Raw genomic sequence first — 18787 nt, 5'->3', positions numbered from 1 at the left:
AAAAATGATAAGATTGAGACCTCATGACCTGCAAAATACCAATTACTTACACGATTTATACATAGATTATTTTTTTATAAATATCAATTATTTATAAACTATTGAACTATTGAACAATGTTGGCCTTATATTGTGCATATATTTAGTTCGAACAATTTCTCATTTTTAGTTTAATTAAAAAATTAATTGGAAAATATCTTTTAATTATAATAAAATCAAATATAAGTAGTGAGTTAAATAATTTAAATATTATTATATTTTACAAAGTCAAAGTTAAATAATGAATAAGTATGATAAACATATGATAAACATATTTATTTATTTATTAAAAAATATTCAACCTTTGGTTAAGCATATATATATATTTAATAATTTTTTAGAAAGCATATATGAGTTGTTGGGTTGTATTATATTTATTGTGTATCATATATTAATTTATACTCCACTTTTAATTTAAATTCTTCACTTATGATTGAAAAATAATCTAAATATTGAGAATAATATAATTGTTCAGGACATGAGGGGTATTTTTGTCCAATCAATGGGTAAGTATTATATTTATTAATTTAACAGAATAAATATTACATCAAGAATAGTTTATAAGTGCAAAGTGTATTTTATCCTATTAGTAATGGTATGTGAATCCATGTAAAAATACCATTTATAGTAAAAATTTAAACTATTAAATATAGGAAACATTTAATATTAGTATTTTAATATGCTTTCATCAAATACAACTTCTGCATGTCAAATATTTATTTTACAAATGAGTGCTGATAAAAATCGAACTCATGATTTTTTTTTTAATTTAATTTTAATACCTATATAAATAATTATATCATTTAAATTATTTAAAAAAGAATCATATAATATTAATATTTTAATAATCTAATAGGTTATGTAACTCGTAATCCCAATTAGATTCTCTGATATTTGTTTTTTCTTTAATTATTATATATTAAAAGATCAAAGTAACCTTATTGATACATTGCAAAATATAAAAGTAGAGAATATTTTAGTGATGAAAATCGAACCCAAAATCTTATTTAAATATTTAAAATAAAATCAAGATTTATTAATTATTAATTTATGACAAAAATGAATTAATATAGTGAATAATGGAGGAAGGGTAATATGGAAGGTGTATGGAACGAGAGGGGATAATAGCATGTCCGCACACAGGACAAAAGCGTATGTTGGTGGTGTGGTTTTTACAGGTGTCGTAAAGAAGAAGATGCTAATATGCCTTTGCAATTGGACCCCCACAACACACATGGAATGGAATCCAATGCAGCAACGACGTCGTTGCCTTCATTGCTAAGCAAAATATGCAATTACTTTTTTTTTTTTTTCGTGACTTAGATTTTGTATATTTTTAGTATTTTCACTTATGGGATCCTCACAAATAGTCTTATAACATTAAAAAAAAAAAAAGTTTTGATGGATAAAACCCATTTTAAAATACCTAAATTATCCTTAATGAAGGACAATGGTAGTTATTACGCACCTCATATCCCTGTGCTTCTAAGAAGAGTCGGAAAAACTCAGATCCGAACCCGAATCCTACATGAAGACCCCGATACGAGAACCGTTCGATTGAGGACTATGGCTAACAGGATAATGACATGTGGCCCATACAATAACAGTATCCATATGGGCCTTATAAATACCCCAAGATGCTACATTTTGAGGTAACTGATTCATAGACTTTTCGACCTACTTACTTCTAATCGCACTTTTTTACCTCGATCACACTAATTGTTGAGAGTCGTAGGATCGTTGTCGAGGACGCACACGACGAGCTTCACGTTCTTGTTTCATTCTCAGGAACCCAATACACGATCTTAATGGAGTTAGCATTTAACCAAGAGGTCAACCCTTGAGGTCGCGGAATTCGAGCAAGATGAAGTTTCAATTTCAATAATCCTATCAAAAGATCAACCGATATATGTCACGCAATCGTTTTTTTTCATTTTGGGAAACTATATGTGATTTGTATGTAATTTTTTATGTTGCATTTCTAATGAAATTTGGTAGGATATGGTGTTAAAAATATAGTGCATAAGTTATAAAATGAAAATGCAATTTCTCTTGTATTTTTCAGTTATTGATGTATCATTTTTTTAAAAAAAAAAGCTAAAAATAAAGCATGATAGGTGCAATAACATTTCTAATTTGATTATTTTTTGTCTGATCAAACTCAAAATAATGAGATTTTTTTTTAGATGAGACGTAAATATTAAGAATATTAAGTTAAAACGAACCATGCCTAGGAAAATTGACACTAATTACATTGCATGTCACGTTAATTGCTAATTTATTGCTGCGAAAAATCTAACTTTTATGCAATGATGGTAAATTACAACTACTTCTCTTTTAATTTAAAAAATTACTAATACATTTCTTAAATATAAAATAAGTATGCGGCTCAGACACATTGAGATGGAAATTATCTATTTTATGATTTTAAAAAAATATTGGAAAAATATAAAAAAAATTATAAGGACGGATAAAATAAATAATTCGAACATCATATTAGTCCATAAAAATATTTTAATCTTTTTAAAAAAGTGCATAAAATTGTAATTAATAATTTAAAAGGGTATTTTCGACAGTTCATTAGAAAAATTAGATAAAAATTGTCCAATTCTAATTAAATGGACTCGTTATTAGACGGATACTAAAATTTAAGAATATTTATAATTTTTTATATAATAAAAAAATATTTTTAATTATACTAAAATTTACAGAGGAATGGCTCTTTCTTACCCTACAACTAAAAAAACTCCTCTAATTTATTCCATGAAATTGAGATGTACAAATTAGTCAATTGAAATAAATGAGACCTGATTCAATTGGTGAGGTTGTGGTTCCATGATTTTAGAGGTCATGAATTTAAACACCACTATATACATGAGATGTTGTATACTGCATAATAGAAATTATTGTCTACTGTCATAGTAAATGTTATAATTATAGTAATATTTTTATTTATTTTAATTAATAATAGTTATCGTTCTTATTTTAAAAAAAATCAATTAAAAAGAGATATGAGTGCATATCAAATATGGACCCAAAATGTATTAAATGGGGAATTGGATTGGGCCCATTAATACGTCACTTTCACGTACTTACTCTTTTTCGGGGCCCAAACCCTTTCTCTATGGATTCTGCCTCAATAATGCACCATTTTCTCTTTTCATTATATACCAAGTCTCTGTGTACACCATAAATAAATTTTTAAAATTTTAAACATATCATATATAAAAATAAATATATAAATTAATATGTAATATTTTTAAAATATAAGAAATAAAAAAAATAATTTAAGGTTATTATAATATAATAAAAAAACAGTGTCGTCATGTCAAAAAATTAGTGGGGCAGCGTAATAAATCATCTTTCAAATTTTAAAATATATTTTAAATCAGAGTAAAATATATAAATTAAAAAAAAAACTAATGTATCAATTAATATAAAACTTAAAAAGTTGAATAAGTTAATCATCTTATCGGTTGAAAGATATTTTTAACTTTATAAAAATTAGTGTGACGGTGTTATTAACGACGGTTTGTGGGTGGAGTGGTCCTTTTCTTTCTATATTGTATTTATATATATATATATATGTAACCCTATAAATATCTCTAGAAATAATGAAAAATTTAGAAATTGTAAAGTTACAAAGATTATTTATTTACAACATAACTTATTTTTCTAAACAAATAAATTTTTTACCAACCCTAAAATGTTTTTACAACCGATATTTTAAACTCATCGAGATAAAATTGGTTTGAATTGAAAAAGTTATTATCGAGATAATGGTATTAAATTTATGGTAAAGTACAACGAGTTTCCTTGAAATTTGTCATAATTACAAATAATTCGTTGTTGTTTGAAGAAATGTTAATATCAATCTAATTTTAACAATCGTTCAACAACTAGCCAAATTTGTTAGTTTATGTTAAGTTTTTATCCATTTTTTTGTGTTGGACTAATCAGAATGACTTTATAGGTTATATATTATAATTTTATTTATTTCAAGACGATAATTCTTTTTTATAGTTTAAAAAAAAATATCTATCTTGTTCAACTTTTTCTTATAATTTTATCTTTTAAAAAATGAATACAATAAAAATTAATAATTCCAAACATCTCATTTAAGGGTTTATGTAATTTTATTAAATATTAGAAGTTATTAATAATTTTTTAAATAAAAATAAAATATTGATAATTATTACAAATTTGATAAAAATGAGATGGAAGGGGGAAGCGGGTAAAAATGATATGGGTCGGATCCAACTCATATTAATTTATTACTATGTTCATTGAAGTTGATTCATTACAACTGCACTAATTCAATTCTTTGTTTCCAAAAATACACTCTCACTTCTCTGAAATTCCATTTCTGCCCCAGCGATCTAGCGCCACCGCAATGACAGAATCCACCACCGCCGAGCAATCGACGGAGCCACCACCAACATCCACTCCCACCTCCGTGGCTGCGACATACCACCTCTACCCCCGCCGCGAGCCCTTCGACCATGGCCTTCTCCCCATTCCCAAGCTCATCTTCACGGATGGCACGCAAACTCTGTCCCACCTGAAATCCATGCTTCTCTCATCCAGTTCCAATCAGCGGGTCAACTCGGATACCCTTGCCCGGGTCCTTCAAATCCCCATTGGACATGCCCGGCTTCTAATCGAAACCATATCCTCTGTTTTGCATGATGATTCTGATCCTTTAGTCAAGGCTTGTGTTCCGGACGAGATCGATGAAATTGGGGTCAATGTGTTTGATTTGCTTGTCTTCTTGTATATACAGAGTTACAAGAGGTTGCTGCCTAAAGGGCATAAGGATTCTGCAGCTGTCGCTGATGTTTGGCCTTCAACCTCGGCTTTTGACGGGTTTTTGTCTGCCCTTTCTCCGTTGCAGGTGATCACCTTTGCTAAATTTTGGATTTTTTGGAGTTTCTTGGGGTTGGTTTGGAAATGTCGATGAATTGTGTGCTTATCGGGATCAGTTGTTAGAGTATTATCATTGCCAATAAGCATTCTACTATCCTTTGCAGTTGGTCCGCAGCAACAGCCGTAAGTTTATGCCATCTCAAGCCGATGAACAGGCTCACCAGCTATCCTATTTGCAGAGACACATCGGGAATATTCTTTCGCTCTTGGCAGACTCCACGGAAGGGGAAGTTGATGACTCTATGGTATGCACATTTTATTGGCTTATCAGCATTTATCTGTGCAAGATTTGTTCTTTAATTCAACAGGAAGTGCATGCTCCTATATGTGCTTATATTGATAAAGCGTCTTGCTAAATTTCCCTAGAGAGTGTTAATTTTACATTTGATGATGTTTATATTTTAATTATAGGCTTTAAATGCCGCTTGTCCTTGAGCTTGTACTGAAGTGCGGTGTAATTTTTCCTGCCAGATTCTGTCGATGGATAAATTTGAGCATCTTGGTTTTCTGATTTATTTTGTGGAGAAAGGATCATCTAAAATCCCCATGAGCCAGATTGCACCATTTTTTGCAAACTCCGATCCTGATATGCCTGCTGCTCCTGTTCCTGCATCACAAGTTATTGACTGGCTTCTAGATAATATATCCTCGACAATGGAATATATTGCTGATAGAGTTTCTCAGAAAGAAAGTGGCCCAGTTACTTCTTCTGATCAGGATGTTCAAATGGGTGATGCTGCTGCAAGTTCATTGAAACCCTTAAGCAGTACTAAAGGTCCGAGTTTCATCGAGGGGATCTCTAAATCATCATATGTGAAACAAGCATCTGATCTTAAGGGTACATCTGTAAAGGTGAACGTATTTTACTATGTAGATCTTGTATCCTATGGTTACTTTTCCTTTATGAAATCTAGTTTGCATCAATCTCATAAGTTGAATTCGCTGTAGGGGGAGATTGAGATTGAGGTGCTTCACATGTATTGATTAATTTATGTGAACTGTAAAGGCACAGATTTCTTTGGAGTGTTAAGGTCTACTCTGTGAGCTTAGCTGAAATATACTGTTTTCTGTAACAACACAGGTAGTCAAAATGATCTCTTTCTTACTTTACCATGAGAACGAATGTGAAGAGCAACATTTATTTATTTTTCTGCCTATTCCATATCTCCCAACTAAACCTGACATAACAGAGGAGAGAAACAAACATTGAACTTGGCATTAGGGGTGGCTTCGATGCATAGCCAATGTTTTGATACAAATTGTAGAAGCTTGCTTTTAATTTAACATCATTTCAACTCTCTGATTGGGTTGCTATGCCAACAGTCACAAGCATACTTTCTGATGTGTGATGTAATGGCCTTCTTTCACTGTATCTCATGCTTTCCAGAGATTATCTCTTACGTGATTTATTTGTTTGTTTAGGTTGTAAATTGCCATGAATCAGTCATTTACGTTTTGGCACCACTGAACTATGCAACAGTCTATGGATGCTCTGATGCAACTATTGTCATTGGAGCTGTTGGCAAGGTAGTCATTTGGTTACAGTTGATACATTATTCCCTTTGTAAGTATGTGGATTATATATGACTTGACAGAGTGACATTATGGAAGACGCATGCAAATTATGATGACTATACTAGCAATTCCATTGTGATGGTCTGCGATTATAGTAGATATGCTAATGGTCAACTCTGCACCAGGATTGCAAATATAAATTCCCAACCAGTACATTGCTTGATTTCTTTAGTATGACATAACATTGATGTAATAAGACTAGAGCTGTACATGTCTACAAAAATCTCTTACAGGCCATTAGAGTTGAACATTGTGAACGCGTTCATCTAATAACTGCAGCAAGACGTATCTGCATAGCAAACTGTCGTGAATGTCTGTTCTTCTTGGGGGTTAACCAGCAACCCATCATTGTTGGTGATAATCATAAGTTGCAGGTCAGTCTCGTTCTTCATTTGGTGCCTACATCGCTGTTTCATGCTAACATTACCTAGTACTGCTATAAATTAATAGTCGTACTGGTTATTTAAATTGGTTGCGAGCAGCCAAGATACATTAAAATATGTAAAGTTTTTATAGATTTGTGGTTTTCAATGTGTATGGGCTAATGATTTTCATCCAAACAACCCAATTCAATACCATATGAAGAAGAAAAACAAACTTTTTGAAAGAAAATTAGGTGGGTGTTAAACTTAGCATTTCATAGAATGCATAAAATTTTTTAAAAAATAAAATGGTAGGGCTCTGGTATACTTAACCTTCCCAAATAATTTATTGGTTCACATTTTCTGATCGTATTTCGATGAGCTTTGGCATTTAATATTCTGTTCTTGCTGTTGAATTTGATATTCAATAGGTGGCTCCATATAATACATTCTACAAGCAACTGGAGGAGCACATGAATCAAGTTGGCATTGTCCCTAACATCAACAGGTGGGATGAACCCGTGGCACTTGGACTGGTTGATCCACATGATTCATTATCCCATCCTGCTGGTGTTTCAGATGTTCAAGCTGAATCTGCTGCACGCCTAGACCCAGATCATTATACTGATTTTGTGGTACGTGTTTTATTGAAGGACTATCGAGGTGGTGAAATGTTGTAGATGATTGTCCTTGTATGTGCAAAACTCATTTTCCAATATCCTAGTGCACACAATGGCTCATAAAACTATGGTTTATTTGTTAACATATGTCCCAATGAGGTTCGTTTTTTTGCTCTATTTATCTTGCCTCTTTTCATTCATATAAATTTCTGGTTCATAACAATATTCATTTTGATCATGCTCAGATTCCAAATTGGTTGGAAAGTGAACAAGCTGGTTCAACAAAAGATAATCCCTTTCCTTTACCTGATGCTTACCTTGCGTCACAGCAGAAGAAAGTATGTCGAGTACCATCTGTTTTGGGCCTCTAAATGGTTCGCTTGGTTTTGTTTTCTGGCTGAAATTTTGCATTAATTGGTTGATTTTGTTTTTTGATTGAGCTTTTAGACGAAAAGCTTGGGGGAGGTTAAGCAAGTTCTGAAAGACACTCAACTTGAAGAGAGCCGGAAAAGACAATTGTCAAGTGCTCTCCATGCTTGTTTTAAGGACTGGTTATATGGTAATGTCTGTTGCTTAAAGCAATATAAGTTTTTCCCATGTAGATTAATGTATGAAGTATGTATGCATAGAGATGCGATGAAGTCTGTCTTTATGTTAGTACTTTTTCTATGATGTTGACACATCTGCATGCAGTTTTTCTCCAAGAATAATTTAACCCTATAATCTATATGTATGGCAATGGGTTGGAAATGAATAATTTTACTTGTTAAAGAGCTTGGAATCTTTTTGCCATTTCAGGTTCATGGATATGTTTTCCTTTCTTTTTTATCCTCGAGTGACTGTGGATGGGCCTATGTTTTGGTCTAAATTGAACAAAGCAAAATGATTTTGATTTTAGCTGTAAAATTGTGGGTTCTTCTTGATTCTAATCTTAAGTTCAATACTAGGCTTGAGGAGATGTCTTTGGTTTATGTTTTCTCTTTTCTTTGGACTATTATGCCAAATCTAACACCAGATGATTATGACCATGCCCAAGTTTTCTATAGGTAACCTATGTTATGATCTTTCTGTAATTAGATGTTCATTGAGCGGTAGCCGGCATTTCCATCAGCAATACAGATTTGAATGTATACTTGATGAGTTAAAAAGCTAGATTTTTGTCTCATACACTTAACCTCAAGTTCCTCTCCACTATAACACATTACATGTTGCCTAATGTGTGCACCAAAACTTCAATCTCTTGCACCTAATGGATGTTATGCAAACAGGTTTGGCCATTATTGTTTCTGAATTACTGTCTAGGAAAAGTGATGTCTTTTAACTCCCATGTTTCTATGAACAGCATCAGGAAATATCCGGCAGCTTTACTGCTTACAGGGTGAATGAGTGCATATGCTGTAGCTGGAGCAGAGCAAGTGAGAACGGATTATTTTTTTGGGGTTCAATTGATTAGTACCTGACCGGTTTGGTCTTTTCTTACCATTTTTGTCGAAGAGGCTGCTGGGACTTGAATGCTGTCAAGTTAGCTACTTGAAATTACTTCACAGGGTCAAACTCATGTAGATTCCAGTTAACACGAATATGCTAACTTGTAAATCCAATTTGTGAATTATATATTAATTCCGGAATAATGTTGTTAGATTCAAGTACAGGGTCTCAAAGGATCAAAATATGAGTTGAAAACTTTTTACAGGGTTTGAGTTGTTTTTTCTTTTGAATTTTGCCTGCCATTTGAGCATTGAAATTTTCAACTAATTGTTTGTTTTGGAACTCTTCCAACTGCTTAGGTTAGGACTATTTGAAACAGGATCTCTTGGCGTGATTCTGATTAATGCATCAAATAGTTTACTTGTTAGAACTCACTACGCGCAACCAAAATGTACAAATGGATAGCTCTTCCAAACGTCATAAAGATACTCCTGCAGTTCTTAGTCATAGATTGGAGGCAAATTTTGCACAAGAGATGCATCAGAATCCAACAACCATTTGAAGAAAAATGTGGCCTCAACTGGGAATGCAGGAACGTAGTTACAAATGAGAGGACAATACTAAGTAAATCAATCATAAGCAAACAATATCTCATGTAAAGAAAATTGGTATCATGTTGCAATTTCCAGAAATTCTTAACAATGCCCGATGACTTTAAATGTCAACGGTTATGATCATTTCTGTCCAAACAGGATTGGCATCTCATTGACACAAAATTATTAAAACAACAATTGGAAATCTCTAACAGCAAAAAGGTGAGCAAAGAGAAAAACCAGCCCGAATACATACATTTCTGAAACAAGCGTGCAGCAAAGACTGGTGCGACTTGATGAACTAATTAATATTGGGCCTTTTCTTGGTGGTGTAAGGATAATATTCTTTGCCAGTGTCAACTCGTGTGGTTTGACCTCCCACATCAATGAAGGAAGATGTGGCTGCAAGGGCAGCTCCAGCAGAGATTGCTGTTGAAATGCTCTTCCCTGCATATTGATGAATATTGGCTAAATTCCAAACATTTTCTAATCTTCCAGAAAGAAGGAGCACAGATAATACACCCAAAACATAGACTCGTTCATTGTAAGAGAGTGCAAAAAATGGTAAAGAGGAATCAAAACTGACATATTAAGAAGACAGGACGAGGGCCCCCATACTTAAGAAACTAGCTGACATATTATCAGCCAATTAATGAGTAGAGAAATTAGCAACCTTAAGAAGAAAGCCAATCTCAAATTTGTTTTCAGAAGTGGTTATCCAATGTCAAATAACATCATAAGCAACAGCAAAAGGAAATACAAAGAAATGCATCTTTACGGTTGCTATCAGGCCTAACCAGAAGCATTTAAGTCAACAGCATGAAAGCTTTTTCACTGTTGATATGAATAAACAATACATGCAACTATACCAAATAAATAAGTGCATGCCATTACATATCAAACACCTGACAATTATTAGCTCTGGAAAAGAGTCAATCAACAAGATGCTCATTTGTCAAATGTGCTTTAAAAAAAAAAATAAATTTGCAATGGTCCCAAGATATTTGGAATGCTTCCACACACTAGAATGAACAAGGAGTATTCCACTACGAATAGCATATAAAATCCACCATCAATATAAAAATGAGTGGAGCCATCAAGTTTTGACTGTGTACGACCTCTAACCTAAATAATGAAACGGAAACTTAGAATTCACAAAACTGCATAGACAATGAAATTGCAGAGATAAAGAAAACACTAAGAATACCTCATCTGCATTCAGCCATGCAGAGAAGATGAACTCATACTCACATTGTTTATTATCATACAATAACACTAAATATCAACAAGAGGGAAACATGTTTACCCTTATAACCCAAAATAGAAGCACCAGCAACAAATCCACCAACAGCTCCATTAACAAAGTCTCTTTTCATCCTGTAGTTCTGCACCACCTGCTCTACCCCAATGTAGACTCCACCAATTGCAGCAAATGTAACTCCATAGTTACCCATCATCTTCAGGGTCCGGACCAGACCGGGAAGTGCGACTCTTCTCTCAACACGAGGTACATCATGCCAAGTAGCAACAATAGTACCCCAAATAGTGCCAGCAACTAGACCTGTGGTTGCACCTTTTATTGTTTTCATCATTGGAGTTTCTTCATCTTCCATTTGTCTTAGCTCCTCAGTATCCATTTTACTTTTTTCAACTAGTATAATAGCAAATGCTGTAGAACATAAGGTGGATCAGAAGAAAGTAGAATAATTATTAAAAAAAAAAAAGAAAGAAGAAAGTAGAATAATTACTGCAAGCATGCTATTAAATAAAGTGAAACTCCAAGAAAGCAAACTACAAAAGAAGAAAATGTATAAAAATGCTCAATCAGCCAGTCCAGTAGGAATAGAGAAACCTAAAGTGATGGAAAGGGATGCAAGAAAAGGAAATATTTAATAAACGTCCATTCACTGATTCACAAGAATAAAGAGACTCAGTAGAAAAAGAAATGTGATAACATTCAAAATCCACGTAGCAGCGCATATCCAATAAGTAATCATCTCTGTCCAACTTAAGACTTGACATGCCAGGTTCCTGGGCTGGTACCATTTCCTTTATATTTAAAATGTCTGTAACTTTTCTCATATATTGGTTTAAAGGACACCACAAAGCAAATGCTTGTACAAAAATAATTACGAGAGACATTTAATATTTTACAAAACTACTGCATCCCTTTCTTTCATGCTTCTCAATCACATTCAGGAAGGCTAAAAAAATGAGCAATCTTCTGTCCTAAAGGAAAATGTGATGGAAATTTGATTCCAATGCCTTATGTTCTCCATCGTCCTTCCTTCAAAGGTTCTGGACCAAATAGTCAGTTAGCCGAAATGGCATAGAATTTTCTAGAAACAATTTTCCAACCTGAACTTGCAATTATTAAAATTCAATCTTTTACTCCAAAAAATCAAGAATGTCTTTTCCCCCAGCAGTATGCTAACGAGTAAGAGCATATCGGCCCACAATTTAAAAAATCTGATCAAAATGTATAAAATAATCAAATGCACAAACCCTTCAATGCTAATTACGTTGGCTAAAATTAATAATCACCAAAAAATTCAAGCTTCGGACAGACAAACTCCATACTCCTAAAGCTTCGAGCCCTAGAACCGAAACTTCACACAGTTTTCCGCAATGAATCAAAGAAACACAAGAAAAACCAAATCTAGCTCATACGTACACATTCCCATATAATCCATTTAAGAATATAGAAAAACACAGATAGAGAGAGGGAGTTCACCTGAAATGAGAGTGATCTGTCTTCGCCTGATTGACAGTTCCACGCAGAGTTCAGACTGCAGAAAGAGAGAGAGAGAGAGTAGCTTAACAGACTGAAGCTAAACAATTTTCTGGGCCTATTTCCAAAAATGGATCTGGGTTGCTTCTCTGATGGGCTGTCAAGTGGGCTTGGACTTATACATATTGGCCCATCAAATTCTTTGGACTACATTTTTAACTACCATCTTTCAAATAGGGAGAAATAACACTTTTGATCCCACACAATATGAGTGTTGCATCTTCGATCTCACGATTTTCAGGTTTAGAACATTTAGTCTCACGAGCTTAAAAAATGATAGCATTTGAAGACAAAAAATTGCTATTATATTTTTATCCAATGGAATCAAATGTGTTATAACATTTATTTTTATATAGAACCAAAAATACTACAAATCTTTTATCTCATGAGACTAAATATACTAAGTTCATAAACTGTGAAATAAAAAATACAACACTCTTTATGGTGTGGAACCAAAATGTAAATTTTCCCTACTTTTCAAGGTGCTCTCACGTGTTAGTTTGAAGTGTTTGTACAAACTCAATTGCATAACCATTTTATGTGGGTGATTATTAGATTTCCTTTAAATCCATAAAAATGGAAGAAAGAGGTTAAAAAAAAATCATGTGAAAATAAAATAAAATAAAATAAAAAAAAATCATGTGAAAATCCATAAAGTTTTGCAAATAATTCAAAAAATTCGATATAAATTAAACAATTCAGAAGATTTGGTATTGTGTTACATTTTGTTTTTAAGTGAAAATTCGTGCTGTCTACTAAAAGACCCTAACCGTGATGTGATATTCTTTTCGCTAAAACTCGTTCAGATATTACTTTATTGCATACGAATGAACCCTTGTCAGTTCAAAACATAGGTTGCATAATCTTAAGGATTCAGTGATACTTGAACTCGTGACATTTATAAAAAAAAAAAAAAACCAAGTGAAATGACTACTAAATTGATGTGCTGGTCATTAACATCTTACTATTCTAACTTGTGCATCACTGTCCTGAATGTCATTGGAGCAACTGAGCAAATGAGTTTTCAATCATAATACAACTGATACATCAATAACAGCAATTCAATGTTCATGCCTGTTTAGTCCGAAGGTATCGTCGTCTCTACTAACAGTAAGCACAAAGAAAACATCACAGAAACCTCAGTGTTGAGTGAAACAAACAAACGTGCTAAGTTGAAGAAATACATCAGATACAAGAAGTTGAAAACCGGAACAATTCAAAGCGACCAGTGCATGTGCTGGACCGAAGAATCATAGCCCCTCGATGGCTCGATTTCATGGTATTGCCCGTCGTTTGGTTGAGCCAACCCGAGATCTCCGTTGTACTGAGAAATTTGGGCTAAGCCCATATCAGGAGGCATCTCCTGAAGAGTGTTACTAGCTTGATTGCCCTTAAAGCCCCATGAGCTGCTGGCCGAAGGCGGCTGAACAATGGCCGTCCCGTCAGGACCAAGAAAACTGTTTACCCCAAGGCTCAAGGATTGGCATGTTGAGCCCCAGGGCTGATTTGACAGAAGAGAGAGAGCACTGCTTGTGTCAGAGACTCCGCTGAAACATTCATCTGAGGATACTCCAAGGCCGGTATAACTTGGCCGAGTTGGTGAACCTTGCAGAAGATCAGGTAGAGGAGTTTGTAAGCTGCTCTGCCATGGAAGCTGATACTTCCCTCCAATAGTAGCTTGATTGCCCGATCCTCGTTCAGATGTTGCGTTTGTGTTTGTCCATGAATCTCTTCCAGTGAGGGAGGTCGTGTAAGCACTGAAGTCCATCACAAAACCTCCACTTTTGCTATGGTTATCTGCAAGCCACAACACGACATCGCGGTTAAGTAATCTCAGCTAATGGTAACACAAGTGAAGTATTCTTAAAAATTAAACAAATAATGTCTAACCAAATGTGGATGGAGAAAGACTTCCGTAGCGGGAGGATAGTAAAGGTCCTGGCTGTGGCTTCCTCCTGCGCTGGTTGTGGCCGGCAAGGCGTCTGCGGCAACTCCGCTTTCCTTGGTCAAATTCGGGCAATTGATGAAACCTGGAGAGAGGCTAACCAGGGAGTTATAATTCGAACAACAAAACTTCAATTCTACCAATCTATTGTCTTATTTGAGTTTTATCAGTGATACTCAGAAAAATATATCATCCTCAGTTCTCAGTCCAAATGTGATTAATTTCACAAAAATACTATTCCTGATGTTGGAAGAATAGGAACAAGATATTTTCCGACAGCTGTCGACTTCATGTAATAAAAAGTTTCAAAGCTTAACAAACAGCTGAAACACACTTTTACTTGTATTCTTGTCAAAAATATTCTTGCATTGACACTCAATTCACAAAACCATGAACTCCCCTATATACTCAAGAATAAACTTTATGCGAATGAACAATTAGAAAAAAAAAAGACGACTGGTACATCAAGAAATACCACCAGATGTCTGATGGCAAACCAGGAACCAGTGGTTTCTATGGCTTCATAGTATAACATTCTGAAATTCTCTTAATCAGTTCAAACATAGTACTGAACTATGACCCGATATAAATTCCCAGAAAACAGATATTCGTTATTATGTTGTTCAAGTATTTCCCAGATAAGAATTATTATTATTGCCACAAGTTAGAGTCGACTTGGCTTTAGTGTTGCAAGAATCCTCTTCTTTACTCTGTTCATGGTCGAAAAAATTACAAGTAAATTTTCACTCCTTTCGACTTTCGTCCTCTCTCAAATGCTATAAAAACTCAATTATTACCAAGATTTCTCAAAGAAACTATCCTCTTCTTGCACTTTCTTTTCGTTCAAGCTCAACCACCTACCTCAAATGTCTCTACTCAGCAAACTCGAATATGACTTCATCGGACACTTGATGAGAATACTATAGCCCAAAAGCAACATGCCAAACGTATCATTTTCTATTCCAGCACAACAGTGTTGTTTTTTCTTAATTCACAAAACAACATTAGAAGTCCAATAACATCACAGTCAATGTCATAAATGAATTTACAAAGCCCTCCAGACAAAGGATATGAAGATGAAAACCACATCAGAACAAAAAACAATCATAGAACAATGCATATAACACATATATAACAATCAACTACACCAAACCAACAAAAAACAAGAAGCATAATCCACAATGGACCAAGAAAAGATAGCCCTAACCTCATCTGTAGTAACAGTTAATGTGACATTATGCTTGAAGTTAATCAACATAAATCCAAAGATTCAATCTTCTTAATAATGGATAAAGAGAAAAGATAATGTAATTTTTTTTTAAAAAGAAAAAAAAAAAAGGAGGAAAAAGGCTGACCTGCTGCACTGTTGGCAAAACCTTTGCTCAAGGCCTGCAACAATGACCCTTGGGGACTTGGAATGCATACCACAAACTTTGTGCCTACAATAATAAGCCTTAGCATCACTCAGATCTACCTTACAACCCTCCACCTGGCACCGAGGCGGCTGGCCTCCCTGCACCAGGCCCGTCCTCCCTTTCTTGGCCGGAGACGGCGGAGGCGCCGCATCCGGCAACAGCCCACCACCGTTTTTGGGCCGCAATCCAGAACCCACACCCTCGAAGTAGATTTTCTTCCCAAACTTCAAGCCATTGATTGAGTCAGCCACAGCACCTGACGAAGAAGAAGAGGATGAACCCTTTTCCATTCTTGATGTCTACAAACCACTCATTGCTGATTTATGAATCAGATGAAAGCCACATGCATCATCTCTAGGAACACGAAAAGGAAAAGAAACATATATTCAAACAAACCAACAAAAATATGGGGCTATAACTAAAAGAAAAATTGGTTCTTTATCCCAGCTCCAAAATTACTTCAAAAAGCAGAAAACCCCTTTAGACTCTCAAAACAATAAAAAGTTTCTGTTGAGTACTTCATGTGAATCACTGGAGACTATATATCAAAACAATACTTGCTTGTTTGTATATATTTTTAAAATTTTTGGTTTGTGGGAATTCTTGACATGGGAGTTTGCAAGTGTGTGTGTGTGTGTGGTGGGAGAGTAGTGGTGTAAAGTAGAGACCTGACATATGGGCCATAATGCCAGCTTGGGGTGTGTGCTGAGAGAAGTATTTGTGAAGCAGTGAAACTTGACTTGTGTCAAAACACAAATAATGGAGAAGCAAAGCAAATGAAGGAGACAGTGTTTTGTGAGTTTCCCATTGCTTTTTTGGGAGTTCTTGGCAGCTTTTATAACGTTCACTACTTTTTCCGCTCACTAACTAATTCTAGCTAGGGATAGTTATATAAAACCCCGTTTATACAAAAATTTGCTTAAAATCGATTTTGTTAATGAAATAGACCAAAAAGAAAAAGAAAAACTTTTTGTGTTTTGTAAAATAATGCACGCTTTTTCCTATTGTTTGTTCCCCTGAATGACATTAATATTTTGGGTATTTTATTCGTTATATTCTTATTTTAATAGTCATTGATTTTCAATAGTAAAAAATAAAAAAATTTATATTGTATCAATATATAAATATAATTTATATATATAAATAACGTATATAATGTATGAAGTAATGATGGATGACTGTCATCGCATACCTCTCTACGTCGCCCAACCACAAACAGGCCGACCACGATCTACATCGCCCAAAAGACAGCGACGGCGATGGTTTGGGCGACGCGATACTCTTTTCTTTTTTTGTGCGACAGTCACTCAAATCCAGACGATAGTGTGTCGCCCTGACTTGTGGTGGCCGGATGCAACTGTCGACAATAAGTGGAGGGAAACAAAAAAAAAATCAGAATGGAAAAAAATATAATTTTTTATTTTTTAAATTATTTTTAGACCTCTATTTTTCAATATTTTCAAAATAATCCTAAAAATTGAAAAATTCGACACATTTAATCCTATACTTAAAGGATGCTCAAAATGATCAGGAATATTGAAAAAACTCGAGACATTTAGTCCTATAAATATCGTAAAGCAGAGGACTAAAAGTATCAAATTTTCTCTCAATTTTAAGATTATTTTGAAAAAAACAGAAAAATATAGAACCAATCATATTGAATTTTACCTTAAGGATAGAGTCTTTGTTGTTACGCAGGATAATTCCATCCTGTTCTAGACGTGGTAAGCTGTAAAAAGGCAGTTTAAATGAAACTTGTACTTTTATGTGGTCATCAACCAATCATTATCCTTCATATTTCTTAGGTACAACAACTCCCTCTTCTAGAGACATAATTTTTTACCCTTATTAGTTTTTTTTTATTTTATGGGGGGGGGGGTCTAAATGATGTGGTTGCTTCATAAAGTGAACTATTTGCTGCTAACTGCGGGGGGGTATTTTGGTTTGCAACAATTTTGGGTGCATTAAAAGAAGAGAAAGTAATTTACCTATTATGGGTTATTTTGACTTGTTTCTATGATGATTGGAATTTTAAATACCATGCAAAAAAACATTAGTCTTGATGAGTAATAAATTTTTTCTGTTTGTAGCTTCATATAATCAATTCATCGTAACGGTAAATATTTTATTTTTTTAACACAATAATCTTTAATTAATATAAAGTACAAGATGCGGGTCGATTAATTTGTAAATTTAAATATTCAAAATAATGACATAAAAGTCAATATATAAAGAATGATATTCAAACTAGCTATAAGATCCGAAAATTCAAGATTATATACTTATATGAATCTTGACTCGTAAAATTTGAAATCAAATCAGATTTCGTTTAACCAAATCACAAAAAAAAACCCCCACATATTTTGGGCTAATAACGGTCGCATTGACACGTGTCATCCCCAGTATTCTATGTGGTGCTTAAGTTTCAGGAAAAAGACATGAAAATTATACAACATTGAATTATGAGACTAAAATGAAATTTGTATGTTCGGTCTTTGTTGGTATAAAGATTTGAGCAGAAATTGATGTGACAAAAGCATATGATGTTATATTGAAGCAGTAGTTATGCATGTGAAAAGTGTGGTGCAGTAATAATGTGAAAAATTGTAGAGAAATTGTGCAAATGTGGAAGTAAAATTCCATCACCACAACCACTTTTTCATGCCAGTAATAAAATGATGCTAATTACCGAAAAATTTAAAAAAGGAGATGATTTGAAACACCGACCAAGAAGAAATTGGTTGGTTGATACAAAAGCCAAGCTGTCTTAATTTGTAGTGGAAGGGGTTTGGTCCATCCCCAATTGCCCATCCATCATGTTATGTTTTTGGTCCATACCTCATTCAATATTTCGTGGCAGTTTGTGTCTGTGGAGGAAGCAGTACTGTTCTGTACTGTCAGACCTCATTCAAAACAATCTACCTAAACAAACAAAGTGAGAAGGGAAGGGACCCCTTCTTCATCCCATGCATCTCTCCTTGTAGGATGACCCAATTCAACTTAGAAATCCCAAGTTGAGTTGGAGAAGGATAACCCGATTCAATTTAAAAATCCCAAGTTGAGTTGGAAAATGATAAGTCATGGCTATAAATA

The 18787-nt window shown here is 34.1% G+C and overlaps 3 protein-coding genes across 5 annotated transcripts; 1 reads left to right on the top strand and 2 right to left on the bottom strand.

The window, feature by feature from the left end:
- Window positions 4333–9214, top strand: LOC105162509 (TBCC domain-containing protein 1). The gene is made up of 9 exons (XM_011080548.2): window positions 4333–4933; window positions 5070–5210; window positions 5437–5817; window positions 6388–6492; window positions 6774–6914; window positions 7334–7537; window positions 7768–7860; window positions 7970–8081; window positions 8865–9214. Exons 1-9 carry the CDS (start codon window positions 4433–4435, stop codon window positions 8906–8908), a joined length of 1722 nt encoding a protein of 573 aa, XP_011078850.1. The 5' UTR covers window positions 4333–4432; the 3' UTR covers window positions 8909–9214.
- LOC105162508 (outer envelope pore protein 16-3, chloroplastic/mitochondrial) lies at window positions 9602–12390 on the bottom strand. 2 transcript variants are annotated; one of them, XM_011080546.2, is made up of 3 exons: window positions 12278–12390; window positions 10850–11212; window positions 9602–9990 (listed from the first exon to the last, which is right to left on the bottom strand). In XM_011080546.2, the coding sequence occupies exons 2-3, from the start codon at window positions 11178–11180 to the stop codon at window positions 9845–9847; spliced, it is 477 nt and encodes a 158-aa protein (XP_011078848.1). In that variant the 5' UTR covers window positions 11181–11212; window positions 12278–12390; the 3' UTR covers window positions 9602–9844. The 2 variants fall into 2 exon arrangements, with proteins under 2 accessions (XP_011078848.1, XP_011078847.1); XM_011080545.2 differs by lacking the exon at window positions 12278–12390 and adding an exon at window positions 12088–12200.
- Window positions 13279–16523, bottom strand: LOC105162507 (squamosa promoter-binding-like protein 17). Of its 2 annotated transcripts, none has more exons than XM_011080544.2 (4): window positions 16363–16523; window positions 15635–16048; window positions 14225–14364; window positions 13279–14131 (listed from the first exon to the last, which is right to left on the bottom strand). In XM_011080544.2, exons 2-4 carry the CDS (start codon window positions 15982–15984, stop codon window positions 13551–13553), a joined length of 1071 nt encoding a protein of 356 aa, XP_011078846.1. In that variant the 5' UTR covers window positions 15985–16048; window positions 16363–16523; the 3' UTR covers window positions 13279–13550. The 2 variants fall into 2 exon arrangements, with proteins under 2 accessions (XP_011078846.1, XP_020549507.1); XM_020693848.1 differs by having other exon boundaries at window positions 15635–15950.

Source organism: Sesamum indicum, linkage group LG5, assembly GCF_000512975.1.
Source record: "Sesamum indicum cultivar Zhongzhi No. 13 linkage group LG5, S_indicum_v1.0, whole genome shotgun sequence".
NCBI lineage: Eukaryota > Viridiplantae > Streptophyta > Magnoliopsida > Lamiales > Pedaliaceae > Sesamum > Sesamum indicum.
This window is presented reverse-complemented; position numbering and strand designations above follow the sequence as displayed.